At 41.7% G+C, this 15,176-nt stretch overlaps 1 protein-coding gene across 1 annotated transcript; it reads left to right on the forward strand.

Moving 5' to 3' along the window:
* The first annotated feature begins 11,990 nt into the window (after positions 1-11,990).
* LOC146632878 (butyrophilin-like protein 1) lies at positions 11,991-15,176 on the forward strand. Its single transcript, XM_085354755.1, has 4 exons — positions 11,991-12,066; positions 13,392-13,730; positions 13,819-14,097; positions 15,058-15,176. The coding sequence occupies exons 1-4, from the start codon at positions 11,991-11,993 to the stop codon at positions 15,174-15,176; spliced, it is 813 nt and encodes a 270-aa protein (XP_085210881.1).

Below are 15,176 nucleotides of genomic sequence, written 5' to 3' on the forward strand. Positions count from 1 at the left end.
CGTGTGTATGTGCCAGTTAGTTAGAAAGCACTGTGTACAAAGATGAAGGTGCACATAAAAGTTATTTGTGTGTGTGTGTGTGTGTGTGTGTGTGTGTGTGTGTGTGAGAGAGAGTGAATGGGTTCAACAATTAATAACACCATTAATTTAAAAAAGTGGGTGGATTAGCTTGTTACATTGATTCAAGTAAAACCCCTAAAACAATCTGATGAAACTGTCTTAGATCAAACGTCCAGCACAGTTCACCCTCTGAAGTCTAACCTGCTGCTGGCATCAGAAATTTTTTAAAAATATCTGCAATTCCTGAACCAATTGATGAATTGAAAGAATTCCAGTGCTTCTTTTTTATGTCTGGAAAAAGAAGCTTGCTGACAAGAATTATGATGAAAATTATTGATCAATGAAGTAAACACTGTGGTGATTATTGATTAGCTGCCTGAGTTTACTTTGAGACAAAGTTGTCTCTCATTAATATTTTTAGTGGTGATGACAGCAGCTGATATCACTAAAAATGCTCTGAGACCTGAACAACAAACGATGGCAATATTAGTGTAGCAGATTCAAGGTTTCCAGATTGCTTCTCAGTGTTAACTGGAATAAAAAGCCAGAGGCTCAATCCTTTTTAAAGGGCAATATTTAGTAAGCTAATCCTCCTTTGTTCTCTATGCATTTTGTTTTAAAAAAAAAAAAAAAAAAAAAAGAATATGAAAGTAAGGATTTAGTTACAAATCATGAATTGCCACTATTTTTTATGCACTGCCTGAAGTAGGGTCTTGTTTTATGCGATGCTTTTGGAGGACTGCAAAGGGAACATTGATAATGTTGATACTTTTAAGCCTAATTTCATTTGACTAGTTTGATTTAGACTTATGCAGGAAATCTTTCTAATTTTTGGCATGTATACATATGTCCCTTTGTTTTGTATGTGGTGCATTCCCTCACATCCATTCCAATATTTTCAGCAATCAGCCTCCTACAGTTTGCTGATATTTGTGAAGCCTTAAATTAATTCTATTAATTATTTTATTCCTCACATTGACAGGGTAATGATTGTTGTTCTCTCGCAGAACATTAAAAGTAGCTGGAGGAATTCAAAGTGCTGAACAAGCCAGTCACAATCACAACCCCACAAAGGGATGTGATTGTCAGTTTATGCCATGGGTTAGTTGGATTCAGAGGGGTATACAACATAGATTTCCTGCTGAAGCACAAATCCCTAGTACCGTATTTTTCGGACTATAAGGTGCACTTAAAATCCTCGAATTTTCTCAAAAATTGACAGTGCGCCTCATGTACTTGTTGTGCTTACTGACTTCAAACAGATTTCATCTGGTACACGGCGCTCAGCAATCTGTCAAAATGTTTTAGTACGACTTTGGTAAGCTACGAAGCTGCACCGGCTACCATAGTCAGGAGCCTCACGGAGTAATACGGACTTTTCTTCAACATAATATTACCGTATTGTGTGTGTATAAGGACCCCAAATTGGCACCCGCTAAGAGACATGGTTACAAAGAGGATTTCAAACTCCAGGCTGTCAGTCACGCAGTAGAACATGGGAATAGAGCAGCTGTGAGAGAATTCAGCATTAATGAATCAATGGTACAGAAGTGGAGGAAACAAGAATGAGTTCAGTGAAGTTTGACTCATCTGTTTTGTTTTGCTTAATGTGCCTTATAATCCAGTTCTCCTTATGGTCCCAAAAAATAGAGTAATTACATGCTATTTTGTACAGAGCTGTACTATTTAAGTTTTAAAATGTTTGGTTTTTTTACATTGCACTTTTTGTGTTTCTGCTCATGGCATTGTGTGTGTGTGTCATGTAAATTATGTCATTGTGTATTACATTGAAATATTATGTCATGTTGTACAGTAAATAATTTTAAAGGGGCTGTCCAGCCAATCGGTTTCGATGTCTTACGAATGAAAGCGTTATCAGCCTGGAAATATATCAGTTTGTTTTTTAACTTTATAAGCTTTAATTTCATTCTCAAATTTTATTCTATTTTTAATCTTTTCAGTGTTTGAAAGCTGTCATAACAGCATCATATTAACATGTAAAAGAATTCATAAGGACAGTTTTGTCATTTTACTGAAAAATGAATTGGTGCATAAACAGTCGCTCATATATGATTGTGACAAGTTTATTTTTTTAAATGTTTTTTTTTCTAAACCACATTTCTTGTATATTTTCGTAAATAGAATGTGGATCTTTGCACCTTTTTCAATAAAGATACTTTTCTAAATAATTGCTCTGTGTTGTACATTTGTTTTGTACAGAAGTAATGTTTATTAGTGAAACCATATTATCTTCAAACTGTCCATCATTACATCTGTTTGCTCTTCACCTTCAGCTTCTTGTGGATGCACCTGTAGATGGAGCACTGAGCTGTGATGCTGTGTGAAGCAGCAAAAGTAAAAACAAACAAACAGCGCGTTGTACAGCAAAGTGAGGAAATCCTTAGAGGAACATTTTAACTGTTGTTAATCTGCCATCATCACAGAGAGAAACAGAAAAAGTGATGGATGTTAAATTTAATCTCCCGTCACACTGAACGACCTTTATTACAAACTGCTGGGTAACAACAAAAATAACGTCAACATCAAATGTGGAACATCGCAGAAACAAAAGGACAGACAGGAAAAGGATGACACGAATTTAATAGAAAGATTTAAAAAAGTAACAGTATTATTTTTACATTTTAAAAATGACAAAATCAGGCTGATGTGGAGCTGGTTAAGAACTAAAATTAACCATCTTTGGCACAATACTCCCAGCAGTTTGATCAGCTGTAAAGACATCTTCACTGAATTTGGAGTTCATACTCAAGGAAAAGAAAGACATCTTTAAGTGGTATAAGGCCTCCAGACAGGCCAATAATTTCTTTTATTTTCTTTGTGAGAGAAAATGAAATGTTTTTTTCTGAAACTGATGTAACTTTGAGGCTAGTTTTGGTTTAGAGTAGCTGCCCATCTTTAATAAGTTCAGTTTAATTAGTAGTTTGTTTGTTGTTTTACCACAAATTAGTGTGAGTCCGTTTCGTGACCGACAGTTGAGATAACAGTAAACACTGGAGGAACTTTCACTGCTGGGGCGGCTGTGGCTCAGGAGGTAGAGCAGGTCATCTACTGATCAGAAGGTTGGTGGTTCCTCCGGTGCATCAGCTGGCATCCATCAGAGTGTAAATGGTAGTTAGTAGGCACTTAGCAGCATAGAAGACAGTGCTTGTGTTGCGTTTGAGAGTAGAAAAGTCCCATAGAAGAATCAGTCCATTTGCCATCTCGTTTTTTGTCTGAATCACTACGATCCATGACCTTACCATACACAGTTAAAGTGCGCCATCCTGTGGTACTTACTCCACAATAGATGAATCATTCACTTTCAACTCACTGCACAGACAGTTATTTATTTTTTTAAAGTATTATAGCGTCAAACCTGGAGGCAGGCAAAATTACAGTTTTTACATTTTTACTGAACAGTTCTGAATTTTAAAAAAATCTCGTTGAACCTCATACAAAGTGTGCACTTGCTGGCCACTTTATTAGGTACACCTCCTCAACTATGTGTTAATGCAAATTTCAACCAATCACACTACATACAACTCAATGCAGTCAAGCATGTGCATGGTCAAGACAACCTGCTGAATTTCACAGCTAGCATCGGAATAAGGAAGAAAAAATATTTATGCAACTTTCTCTGCTAGGAAGGCAACAAGAAGTAAAATAACCTATTGTTACAACCAAAGTGTGCAGAAGAGCATCTACTTGAAGAAGCTGGGCCACAGCAGCAGAAGACCAGACTAAGTGCCACCCTGTCAGCTAAGAACAGGAAACTGAGACTGCACACACACACTCACCAAAACTGGACAATAGAAAGCTGCAACAATGTTGCCTGGACTGATGAGTCTCAGTTTCTGCTGTCACATTTGAATACTTATCAAAGAGAAGTGTGTTAAGAAGTGTCACTGACAATCTCTGACCAATCACAGACACGGACAGGTCTACTGATAGCAGAGCGACTGATTTTACACAGCAAGTAAAACTATGACTTTAGAAAAATATGAAGAGATAAAAAAAAATAAACAAAATAAATAAATTTCCTAAATATGGGATAAATGAAGGTTTTCCTGTTATTTATATTACAAGTTAAAAGCAGCAGAGTGTGAGCTCTGAGTGCTTTGGTCAGTAAAACTGGAAAAGAGCTGCTGTGTTGGTGATACAGTTTAGCCTGAAGACAGAATTTCAGCTAACAGGAGAAAAGCAGGTCTGAAAATATTCTTTTTTTTAAATTGATGCTCTTCAGGAAAGTCTTTGGACCCTCCTTCTAGGATTTCACAGTAAGCTGTTGTGATCTCTATAATCTCTGGATCTCGTCCAGCCTGCCCCAGGTTAGGTCTTCAGTGTATGTTGGTGATGTGCACCAGTGAAAAGGGAACCTCCTTCATAACACTGAAAGCCACAGATCGTTCCTCCTAATACAGGTTCATGGTGTCGTTCACGCTGTAGCTTCCAGGTCAGGAAGACTGAAACAGCTCAGAGTCAACAGGAGAGAAACGAGTTCAGACCTCGAAGGCTTTAATCTGTAATCTGTGGTTCTTACAGCGAGAGCTGGAGACGTGTGTTCACATGTTTCATGAAACTCTGAGGAAGGACCGGCGCTGAAACATGTCTGTTTTCTTCTTACTGACCTTTTATATTAAACACTTTATGCTTGTAAGTGTGAGAGCTGAAGTTCTCATTCATGAGTTTGCATTTATGTCGTTATGCACTCATTAATAACCTGGATTGTTGAACATGTTGATGTTTTTTTATGCAAATCTTAACAGAACTAACACACACACACACACACACACACACACACACACGCTCCTCCCACTCGTGACTGAGGCTTGTTTCCTAAACTCACTTGACCAGAGTATCCGCTGCAGAGCGTCAGTAGCGTGATCGACGCAGCACAGAGGAACGTTTTTACTCCGCGTCATGTTTTCTTCTGTTTTTAAGACAAAAACTCTGCAGCTTTTATTTTTGTGCCTCTTTCCTCTGACTGTGACTGCAGTAACAACAGGACATGAAAACGGTAAGAACACTAATGCTGAGACAGTAAAGCTCTTCTACTGATTTAACACAGCAGCGAGATGTATCCAAAAATGGTGAATTATCCCTTTAATGTTGGTGTTGATTCGTTTTCCCCACTCATCTTTAGATGGTTCAGAACTGTCAGTGATGAGGTAAACAACAACTAGATTTAAAGATACAAGTGTTGAGTGTTTCCTCACTGCGGTCCGAGCTGTCCCGTCACAGTGGAGAGAAACACTGAAATATCTGCTGAACAGCAATGAAGGAGACGTAATTACTGCTTCAAACAAATTCAGTTCTCAAATCACCACGATGTTGGTGTGAAAACTTAACAAAGACATTTCTTTCTACTAGATATCACTAAGAATTGGTCTTCTGCTATTAAACACAGAAGAAATCATTGGACAAATCGCAGGTCAATGAAGATGTTGCAGGTCATGCTCAGCACACTTCAGTTTAACAGCCTTCTACTCTGCAGAGGGAGGAGAGTGACAGCTTATCTTCCAGTGCTGCTGTTTGTTATCGTGATGACAGCAGAAGGAGTTCAGGCACGTCGGCTCGTCACAGCAAGCTCAAACACAGCAGCTGGTCTCTGAGTGGACTCTTCATCCTTTTCAGTCTGTGACATTCTCATTACCATCACTCAACACTGTGCCAAACCACCTCAGTGTGAGCTGAAGGCTAATGCCACTGGGAGGTCACTAAACCAGAAACCACCTTAAAATTCACCTGAATGCTGAAACATCACCCTCCTTGTGCTGTAGCTTCATGCTGTGTTCACAGGTGCAGCTCCGAAGCCGTTTGTTGGGATCCTGAACATCACGGAGTACAGGGTGCAGCTGAGGTGTGAGGTCAGAGGTGCGTCTCCGAAGCCTAGAGTGGAGTGGAGGGACAGCCATGGAAACATCCTTCCTGCTGAGCAGCCACAGGTGTCACACAGAGACGGCCGCTATGACATCACCCTCCTCACCACGGTGACCAGGACAAACACCAACATCTTCCACTGTGTAGCCACACAGGAGGAGATCGGCCATGTGACTGAAGAAGAGATCCACGTTCCAGGTGAGGCCACAGACTGATTTGATAGCTAAAGGTTGTAATTAGTGTGTTTACAAACGTATATCTTTGTAACAGCAGGCTTCTGTAATGTGTTTCAGATCAGCTGTTCGAGTCCTGCGATGGAGTCGGTGTGATCGTTTCTGTATTTGCTTCTGGATTCTCTGTCGCTGTGTTTGCGTCTCTGTTGCTGTTCTCAGCTTGTATTAAATGTTGTTGATAACAGACAGCAGATACTTTCATCTGTATTTTTTATTCTCTGCTCTTCTGTTTCCTCTGGTTTTAAGGCTGATATGTTATTTATACCAACATTGTATTAATGAAAAATAAAGTTGGGTAAATGATGACTCAGTGGATAATGTGGATATGGATGTGGATAAGGTTTTAAAACATGCTAAACTGCTTTAAAAGTGTTTAAACATCACGGTTCACATTGAAACACATTCATGTTTTTATCCCCACTGGATACAAATTGAGGCTCTGCCCTTTATCTGCTCATTATTATGATGAATCCTGATATCAGAGCTGTATTTATAATGGCCAGATGCAGGGTGGTGGACTGATCCCCGGTGGCTAAAACTGGTTTTTGGTATACGAATATCACCTCTCTGATTGGGAGGGAGCCTGGGCTCGCCTCAAGGCTTGGGTTCAGGAACTCTCTGGAGTGAAAGGGTGGGGGAGGGCGTTCTTGTATCACCCTGGTTAGGTGCATGTGAGCTGGGGTTTTCCTACAGGTTATACTGGAGGTCCTGAGTGTCACATATAATTGTACACATGAAAATCAGCTCCGAGTACTTGACCTGCTTGGAGCTCCTGGTGGATGCTTGAAGGTGGTGCAGCTGGAGAGTCTTATTTTTACTACTTCTTGTGGGTACTGGCAGTGAGAGCTGGGTGTTTTATTGCTGAGCTAACCGCAGCTTTTCCATACAGAACGCCGTGTTTGAGCATAAGGCGGCCGACACAGTCAGTCACGGTTGATGATCAGATTTTGTAATCAGAACAGTTTCTTCTTACTAAACGCAGAATCCAGCACATGTGATACATGAAACTTTTAATAACTTGTTGCTTGTCAGTAATGGAAGCTGTGATGATGAAGAGGGAACTGCTGCCAGGTCCAGTTTCATTGAACAGCCAAGTTCAATAAAAGTACTAAAACACTGCCTTCATGTTACATTCGGTTGTAATCCCTGTGTAGATGCTGACAGTTACCCGCATCACTGCTCAGGCCTTTAAAGTCAGCTGTGATATTTAAATGAGTCAAATGTTTAACATAGTCGTAAATGAGAGTGTCGGCCTGATCCTCTGAGCTCATTAACAGCTGTTTACTCAGAGAGACGTGGTTCCTCACAGGACAGCCACCACAAACGTTATTATAAAAAATATTATGCATCACTGAAGATTAAATATTACATATTATTGTCTGCTAATAGTGAGGATCTAGATGATAAATATAGGAAAAAATTCTGAGAAATAAGCTTCCTACAAAAGGTATCAGGGTGAGGGGTTCAGTCATTCTGGAGTAATCAGTCCTACAGATTGAAAGAAGTCAGTTGAGGTGACATCTGACGAAACCCCCCCCCCCCCTGCATGTTTTGTGGGTGAGGCTGGAGCCTCCGGGGCAGACGCAGTGTTGATTATGTCTCTTAGCTGGCGTGGGAAAGTCTCTGTGTCCTTCCAGAAGAGTCTGTGGGATATTTTGTGATGACATCCAGCAGAGATGGAGGCTGTTTATAATGGAGTGTGATGATATACAATAAATAAAAACACAGTATTTACCCACAGGAGCTGTGTGAATCCTGAGCGTGTTTTCAACATGCTAACTATGCTAAATCTTTGATCACTGTTGTGCATGTTTCTCATCTTTAATAATCAAACCTAGAAGTGAAAGGCCAGCCTCTGAAATATGAGAACTGTGTTTAAAACTGTCTGTAATTCTAAAACGGTTCAGACTTAAGCTGCTTAAGTAATGAGGCGGCTCAGCTGCTGCGTCAGCCTCTTATAACTGTCAACATTACAAAAACTTGCAGGGACGACTCTTTGGGCCACGAGTCGCTGCTCGTTTGAACACTTTTGTCAGACAAACAGCAGCAAAGTGACAAACAGCAGCAGGCCACACAGCTCCACAGCTGTGGATGATTCAGGACACAAAGCACCTGTGGATCTTTTCTCGCCTGCTGAGGTCCTAATTAAACACAGCGTTCAGTGTTACATGTTTTCTGTGGGGTGAGCGGTGTGCACTGCAACAAAAAGAAAATGAGCTTTCTGAACACTAAAACACGACCACACGACCCTGCTGTGAGAGTCTAATCCTGCTGACTCCACTTCAGGCTGCAGCTGGTCTGACTCAGTGTTCCTGGTTTAAGTGACCGTTCAGGTCTCAACATCTGCAGAGCAGGTAAAGGCTGATGTTAGAGTCCAGCAGCAGGATGAGATCCTTCCTTGGAAGCAGCTGAGTGTTGAGAGGAGATTTATGTAAACCAGCTGAAGGTAAAACTGGAGCAAGGACGGGTCTGAACTTAAGTATAAGTATAAGTATATTATCTGAAACTGAAGGAGTGTTCAGTTTGAGGGTGACTTTGGGGTCCTTAGGGACTAGTAGAGCGCTATACAAATATAGGCCATTTACCATAAACTGCACATGCTTACAGCCACCACTGCCACTGTGCAGTCCTAGTAAATGTGATGCTGTTCTATGAAAGCGTACGTACGCTTTGACTTCTCGTCCGACCGGCTCAACAGACGAAAGCATAAAAAGAGTCATTGTTTTTTTTTTTTTTGTTTTTTTTTTTTTTCTAAATGACATCAGAAACAGCAGTATGCGACATTACGTGATGGCAGAGCTTCAGTTCATCCTTTGTCATTTTTTTTTTTTTTTTTTTTTTTTTTTTTTTTTTTTAATAAATAGGACAGGGGGAATGAATGAGAGAGAGAGGGGGAGAGAAAGAAAGAAAACCAAAGGGGAGAAGAGACGGTGAGAAGGGGGGGGAAGAGAGACAAAAAAAAAAAAACTCCTGGGTCACCTGTATGGAGAAAAAAAAAACAAACAAACAAACAAACAAACAGAGGAGACAGCAAACAACAAAGAGCAACATAATAATAGAGAAAACAAAGCACCATCACAATAAACTAGCTAGTCATAGATATCAGTATTTACTAAGTAATAAACAATATTGTGCAGCACGCAAGATAGACAGCGCACAGTGTGCTTTGAGGCAGCAGCCAAGAAAGCTTTAGTCCGCGTCTGTGAATACCCATGTGTGCATACCTGTGTGGATCAGCATGCTTGCATTCCAAAGGTTTCTCCATGTAATGATCTGCTAGGGAGTGTGGGGGGGCCTCAGCCCCGTCCTCCAGGGTGTGAAGCGGGTATGGAGGAGATCAAAACTCCAGACATCCAGAGGCCCCCAGAACACAAAAGACCATGGAAGACCAACAGAGGGGCAGCCGCGCCACAGAGTCATTGTTTATGTTTCTGCTTCCAGCTGCCTGCCAGCTGTGGTTTTCATAACAGGAAATATCACAGTTATAAAAGGTTTAATGCACTGAGTGCTGTCACACTGATGTGACACGCAGAAACTTGACATGTTAACCACGTACTGGATTTGACAATCTGACACTCACTGTTAACTCTTTCATTTTCAGATGAATTTACAGGGACAACAACCCGTGAACCTTTTTGCTGCCTCGATGGCTGTTATGGTTGAAGAGATGATCCTCTCACTAACTGCGAGGTTCGATTTTCCAGCAGTGGAAGTCAATACTGACACTAATGAACTCACTGAAAATCCTCATAAGATGCAAGAGAACAGGACGGGAATCTTTAAGGGTCTCATCGTCGCTTGACTAAAGATTTTCACACATTTTATAAAAAGCCAGAGATTTTTAACACGACATAACGACTACAACCCTGACGTCACAATGATGACCCTGAAATAATGAAGATGATGGTAATAATAATGAAATGGCTAACCCAGAGTCTGGACCTGAAATCAATCGTGAGTCTCGGGGAGATCATCGAGGACAAACCCCGGATACGAACAGGTCTGTAACATCAGGCGCTGGTGTACTGAAGACCTAAAATGCTGCCTGTGTGAGCGAACAGAGGTCACTAAATCTGACCGTGACCTCGAGCACTGTTTGGACCCCTCAGGTGATCAGTGTTTGATTAAACACACGGATCATAAGAGGAGTGATGCTTGTGAGCTGTGGACAGACAGATGATGAGCTTCTCCATGACATAAGCTCGGTGATCGCTCAGTCAGGTGAGCAGTTGTTCACAGATTTACAGATTTAATTATTCAGATCTACAGTTGGTGTGTAATCAGTCAGATTAAGTCCTCACGTGTAGCACTAACAGCAGGTGTGTTTCAGTCCTGCCACGGACGCGTGAATCAGTGCCGTCATCTGTGGAAGGTGTGCTGGTCGAGCAGGAAAGGAAGAAGATGTTCGTGGAAGTTCATCCAGTCAGTGCCAAGAACTCTGCTCATCTGAAACACGTGTAACAGTGCAACACAACGTTTGGATCTGATCATGCCCAGAACTAACAGGTCAGCAGTTACTCAAACCGCACCTGTAATGCTTCAACATTTACTGTGCTCACAGCATATCCATTCACTGTGGACCCCTCGCTGATTAGAGTGGGCTGTAACAGTGACCCCGGGTGCAAAAGGGTGCGTTCACTGGCCTTTTTTCTGGGTTTTCCTAATCAGCGAACACTGACGTCCATCCTTTATCCTGAGCTTATCTGGGTTATAACAGCTCTGACTGTCTGCGTATGCTCAGGTCAGGTCACGAGTTTGAAATGAAGGGCACTGGACTCCTTTGGGTTCATCAAGCTGTTTCATTTTATCCCGAGTCCCAGGTTTTTAACCCCTAGAGGAGATCTCCCCACGGAGGGGTTCCTGAGCGTATGAGACCCATGCTGGAGGCTAATGAATCTAACTGTGGGTAAAATAAAAATCAAGGTGGAATAAAGCCATTAGTCATTAAAGAGCTTCATGAGGAGCAAGAGAAAAGAAGTTGAGCTTCACAAACACAGTGTTTGCTTCACGTTTACTTTGTTGGTATCTGGTCCCCTGTTATGTTGCAAGATAAATATGATGACGCACACTCTTTACAGCAGCCAGGACTGGTTGGCAGCTCCATCACTGCTGTCTCTCCTGCTTCAACCACCAAACATCAGCAGATGTAGTTTGGACAGACAGTCGTTCAGGCTGTAGGCTGTTGTGTAGATAAACTGATCCTGCCTCTCTGTGTGTGTCTGTGTTTGCGCTCATTGTGATTTCTCTGCTTATGGCCGTGAGCCCACAGCTCCTGAAGCAGGACCGCGCACGCTTAAAGCCGCCACTCCCACTACGAACTTCTGGGAAATGTGGCGCAGCTGCTTTGTTTTATCAGTGAACTGAAGGTCTTTGAAAGTTGAACCTGTTCATCAGAAAAAGGATACAATCGTGTTCCTGAGAGCTGCGATTTCACAGAAAAGTGATGAAAGTTTTAATGTGCATGTGAATACTTGCTGAGTGAGTCTGCTGTTTCTACTTCCAGAGTTAGGTGTCTCTCACACACACACACACACACACACACACACACACACACACTCACAAACACACACGCATGCGCGCGCGCGCACACACACTGACACACACACTGACACACACACTGACAGTGAAGACTTGTTGGTTCCTGCTGCAGTCTGTGTCCGACCATCTCGGTGTGCGAGCCTTCCCAGGTCTCAGGTTTTGGTCTCCGGTTTGCAGGAACTGCTCCGACTTTATTTGGTGCTTTAACTGCAGAGATTTCACCTCCTAACCAGCTGCTGTCGTTCGGATCACGGGGACGAACTGACTTTATTCAGCATCATGTTTTTAGCGGAGCTTTTATCTTTGTGCGTCTTTCCTCTGATGATGTTTGCGGTAACAGCAGGACATGAAAACGGTAGGAAATCATCAATAACTCTGATCATTTCTCACAGAGTCTCCCTGATACTGTGCTCTGACCTCCTTTATAATTTATACCAGCTGTACATGTCTCCAATACCTTGAATCCAGACTATTGTCTCCCATTCATGTAATTAAAATGTGATGGCGTGCTGTGAACTGCCTGCTCTCACAGCAGTTTGTGGATCCAGCTGCTCCAGATGTGAACTGACCAAGTGAAAAAACTCACCTACAGTTAAAGACACCGGACATAATCTATGAGCTCTCTTTTTGTTTTTGAGATTTAGTTTGTGTATAACGTCAGACGTTTGTTCTAACATTTGTTTTATGATGAAAGTTTTCTTTAAGGACTTGATTCTGTGATCGTTCCCAAAGATGTGACGGGATTATTTACATTCATTTCATGTTCTTCTGTTAAGATCGGTGGGTTTAAACAAGTATAAGAAAAGAATTCAAACTTTAATCTCAAGTATATAATGTACCTAATAAAGTGACTCACTGGACACTTTATTAAGTACATTGTTCAGCTCTCACTCAATTCTCAAATCACGTTAGCCTTTCTCATTGTTTCCACACACGTCACTGCACCTTGAGGCGGCTGTTGTTGTGATTTTATATAAATAAAATTGAATTGAATGAACTAGTTTGATGATCAGGAGCTTTGATGAAGGACTTTAAAGGTTTTAATGTTGATCACAGAACAGATTTGTATCTTTAAATCAGCCTGAGCTCTTCGTCTCAGTCTTCACTGTGTGTAAATTCCACGTTAAATTATCGCAGCCTCATCATCACTGCTACTGCTTATCAGTGTTTCTGTTTATAAGTGGAGGCTGTTTGGCTTTGATGTTGTCAGACCTTTTTCTGACAAGCTGCCCAAAAATATGTTTGCAGGTCTGTTTTTTAGTCACAAATACGGGTTAAACACTAGCTACAGATCCGAGCAATAAACAAAGCATCGAAAGAATTCATGTTGACAATTTTTTATTGAATTTACAGTTTTTCTTGATTGACTTGCCTGCTGCATGACAGCAAAGTCCAAATTTTCCAAACAGTTAAGACACAGGCACAAACTCATCATCAAGGTGACACATTTGGTTTGCAAAAGATGGTTTTGACTGAAAAAACAAACGTTTGTGATGAGCTGTGAGACTCAGACGAGTGGATCAACACACTAGCAGATGTCTTCAGCAGTGAAGCCTGTGCAGGAACAATATGAGTGTGTGTGATGTGCTGGAGGAATGTGATGTTTTAATACTTATCTCTGAATGATCTGCATTTGTTCTGTGTTTAAACATAATGATTTAAACATGTTTCATTCTTCAGGGCGAGGAACCGTCGTGGTGGCTGTATCTGAAGGAAACTACATCATCTTGCCGTGCTCGCTCAGCTCCCAGGAGAGCCTCGTACGAACGCGCTTTCACTGGAAGAAAGACGATGAGCGGGAGGTGTTTGTGTACGACGCCGGCCTCCATCATAATAACAGACGTTCAGGTCAAGACGAGCACTTCAGAGGACGCGTGTCACACTTTTCAGACCAGCTGAAGTTTGGTAACGCCTCCATCATCCTCAGAAACACCACGGTGGCCGACAGTGGAGACTACACCTGTGATTTTCCATTTCATCAGCCGGACAGAGAAACATTTAACGTCACCCTGGTTGTTGGTGAGTCTTTCATTTCTGCAATCATCCTAAGAAGTTATTCCAACCTTAAACAGTATGGAGTGTCCACTTTCTCCTGCTGTGTTCACAGGTGCAGCTCCGAAGCCGTTTGTTGGGATCCTGAACATCAGCGAGGTCGGGGTGCAGCTGAAGTGTGAGGTCAGAGGTGCTTCTCCAAAGCTGAGAGTAGAGTGGAGGGACAGCGATGGGAACATCCTTCCTGCTGAGGAGCCACAGGTGTCACACAGAGACGGCCGCTATGACATCACCCTCCTCACCACGGTGACCAGGACAAACACCAACCACTTCCACTGTGTAGCCACGCAGGAGGAGCTCAGCCACCGAGCTGCTGACGAGATCTTTGTTCCAGGTTTGATTCCCGCTCATCATGTTTCTGTCTGTGATGCTGATGTTTGTGCGTTTTAAACAATGCTGTGAAGTATTTCTCTTCCTTCCTGATTTCATTGTTTTTTGCATATTTGTCACATTTAGATGTTTCAGATCATCAAACAAATATAAATAACAAAGTAATACAAAAGGTAGTTTTTAGATTATTTATCCAAACACAGACACACACTGTGATTAGGCAAATCTTTTGGAAAGCTGAGTTTAATTTTCCTATTTTAAGCATTAATGCTGCCAGAGCTGAAAACCAGAAATGAATTTTAAAAAATCTCCTAAACAGACAAAAAACGTTTCTGACAAAGTGAATTAGACCAAAATCTGACAAAGCAGCGCATCATGAAAGAGAAGCTGAGAAATAAAGTCAGTGACATCTATCGGTGATGTTTGGGTACAAACCCATGTTTAAGGCTTTATGGTTCACACAGAGAGTCATTATCTACCAATTAACAGGAGTTGGAAAAGTGGTGAAGCAGGAGTCGCCGACCTTCCAAAGTTACTCTGAGAGCACATCGGTGGCTCATCCAGGAGGTCAGTAAAGAACCCAGAACAACAGGCAGCTTGTGTCAGTTTAGGAGAACAGACCAGAAAATCCTCCACACTGATGTGACGCACTGTTCATCAGTTATCACAGACGCCTGAGCGCTGCAGAGGGAAATACAAGCACCTGTTAGGTTTGGGGGAAACTCCTTTTTCACACAGGTTAAAGGTCAGGGTGGGACGTTTTTGTTCCTTTAATAAATAAAAACATCACTTAAAAAATCTTATTTTCTGTTTAGCTTATAAAATAAAACATCAGGAAGGAAAAAAAACGTTTTCACAGACGTGTTTGTATTTTTTCATTGATCACAGACGCTGATCTTATTTCTGTGGGTTGAAACTAAACCTGACCTTTAGTGTAACAGCTGGATTGTGTCGTGTGTTTCAGCCCAGCTGTTTGAGTCCTGCAGTGGAGACACCGTGCTCATAGTTTCATTTGTTTCTGGGATTCTTTCTGCGCTCGTCGTTTTGTCTCTCTGTGTGTGTTTCATCTACACTACAGCGTAA

This window comes from Diplotaxodon limnothrissa, linkage group LG5 (assembly GCF_057381915.1).
Source record: "Diplotaxodon limnothrissa isolate DT_005_m linkage group LG5, D_limnothrissa_male_GT1.1, whole genome shotgun sequence".
In the NCBI taxonomy this organism is placed as follows: domain Eukaryota; kingdom Metazoa; phylum Chordata; class Actinopteri; order Cichliformes; family Cichlidae; genus Diplotaxodon; species Diplotaxodon limnothrissa.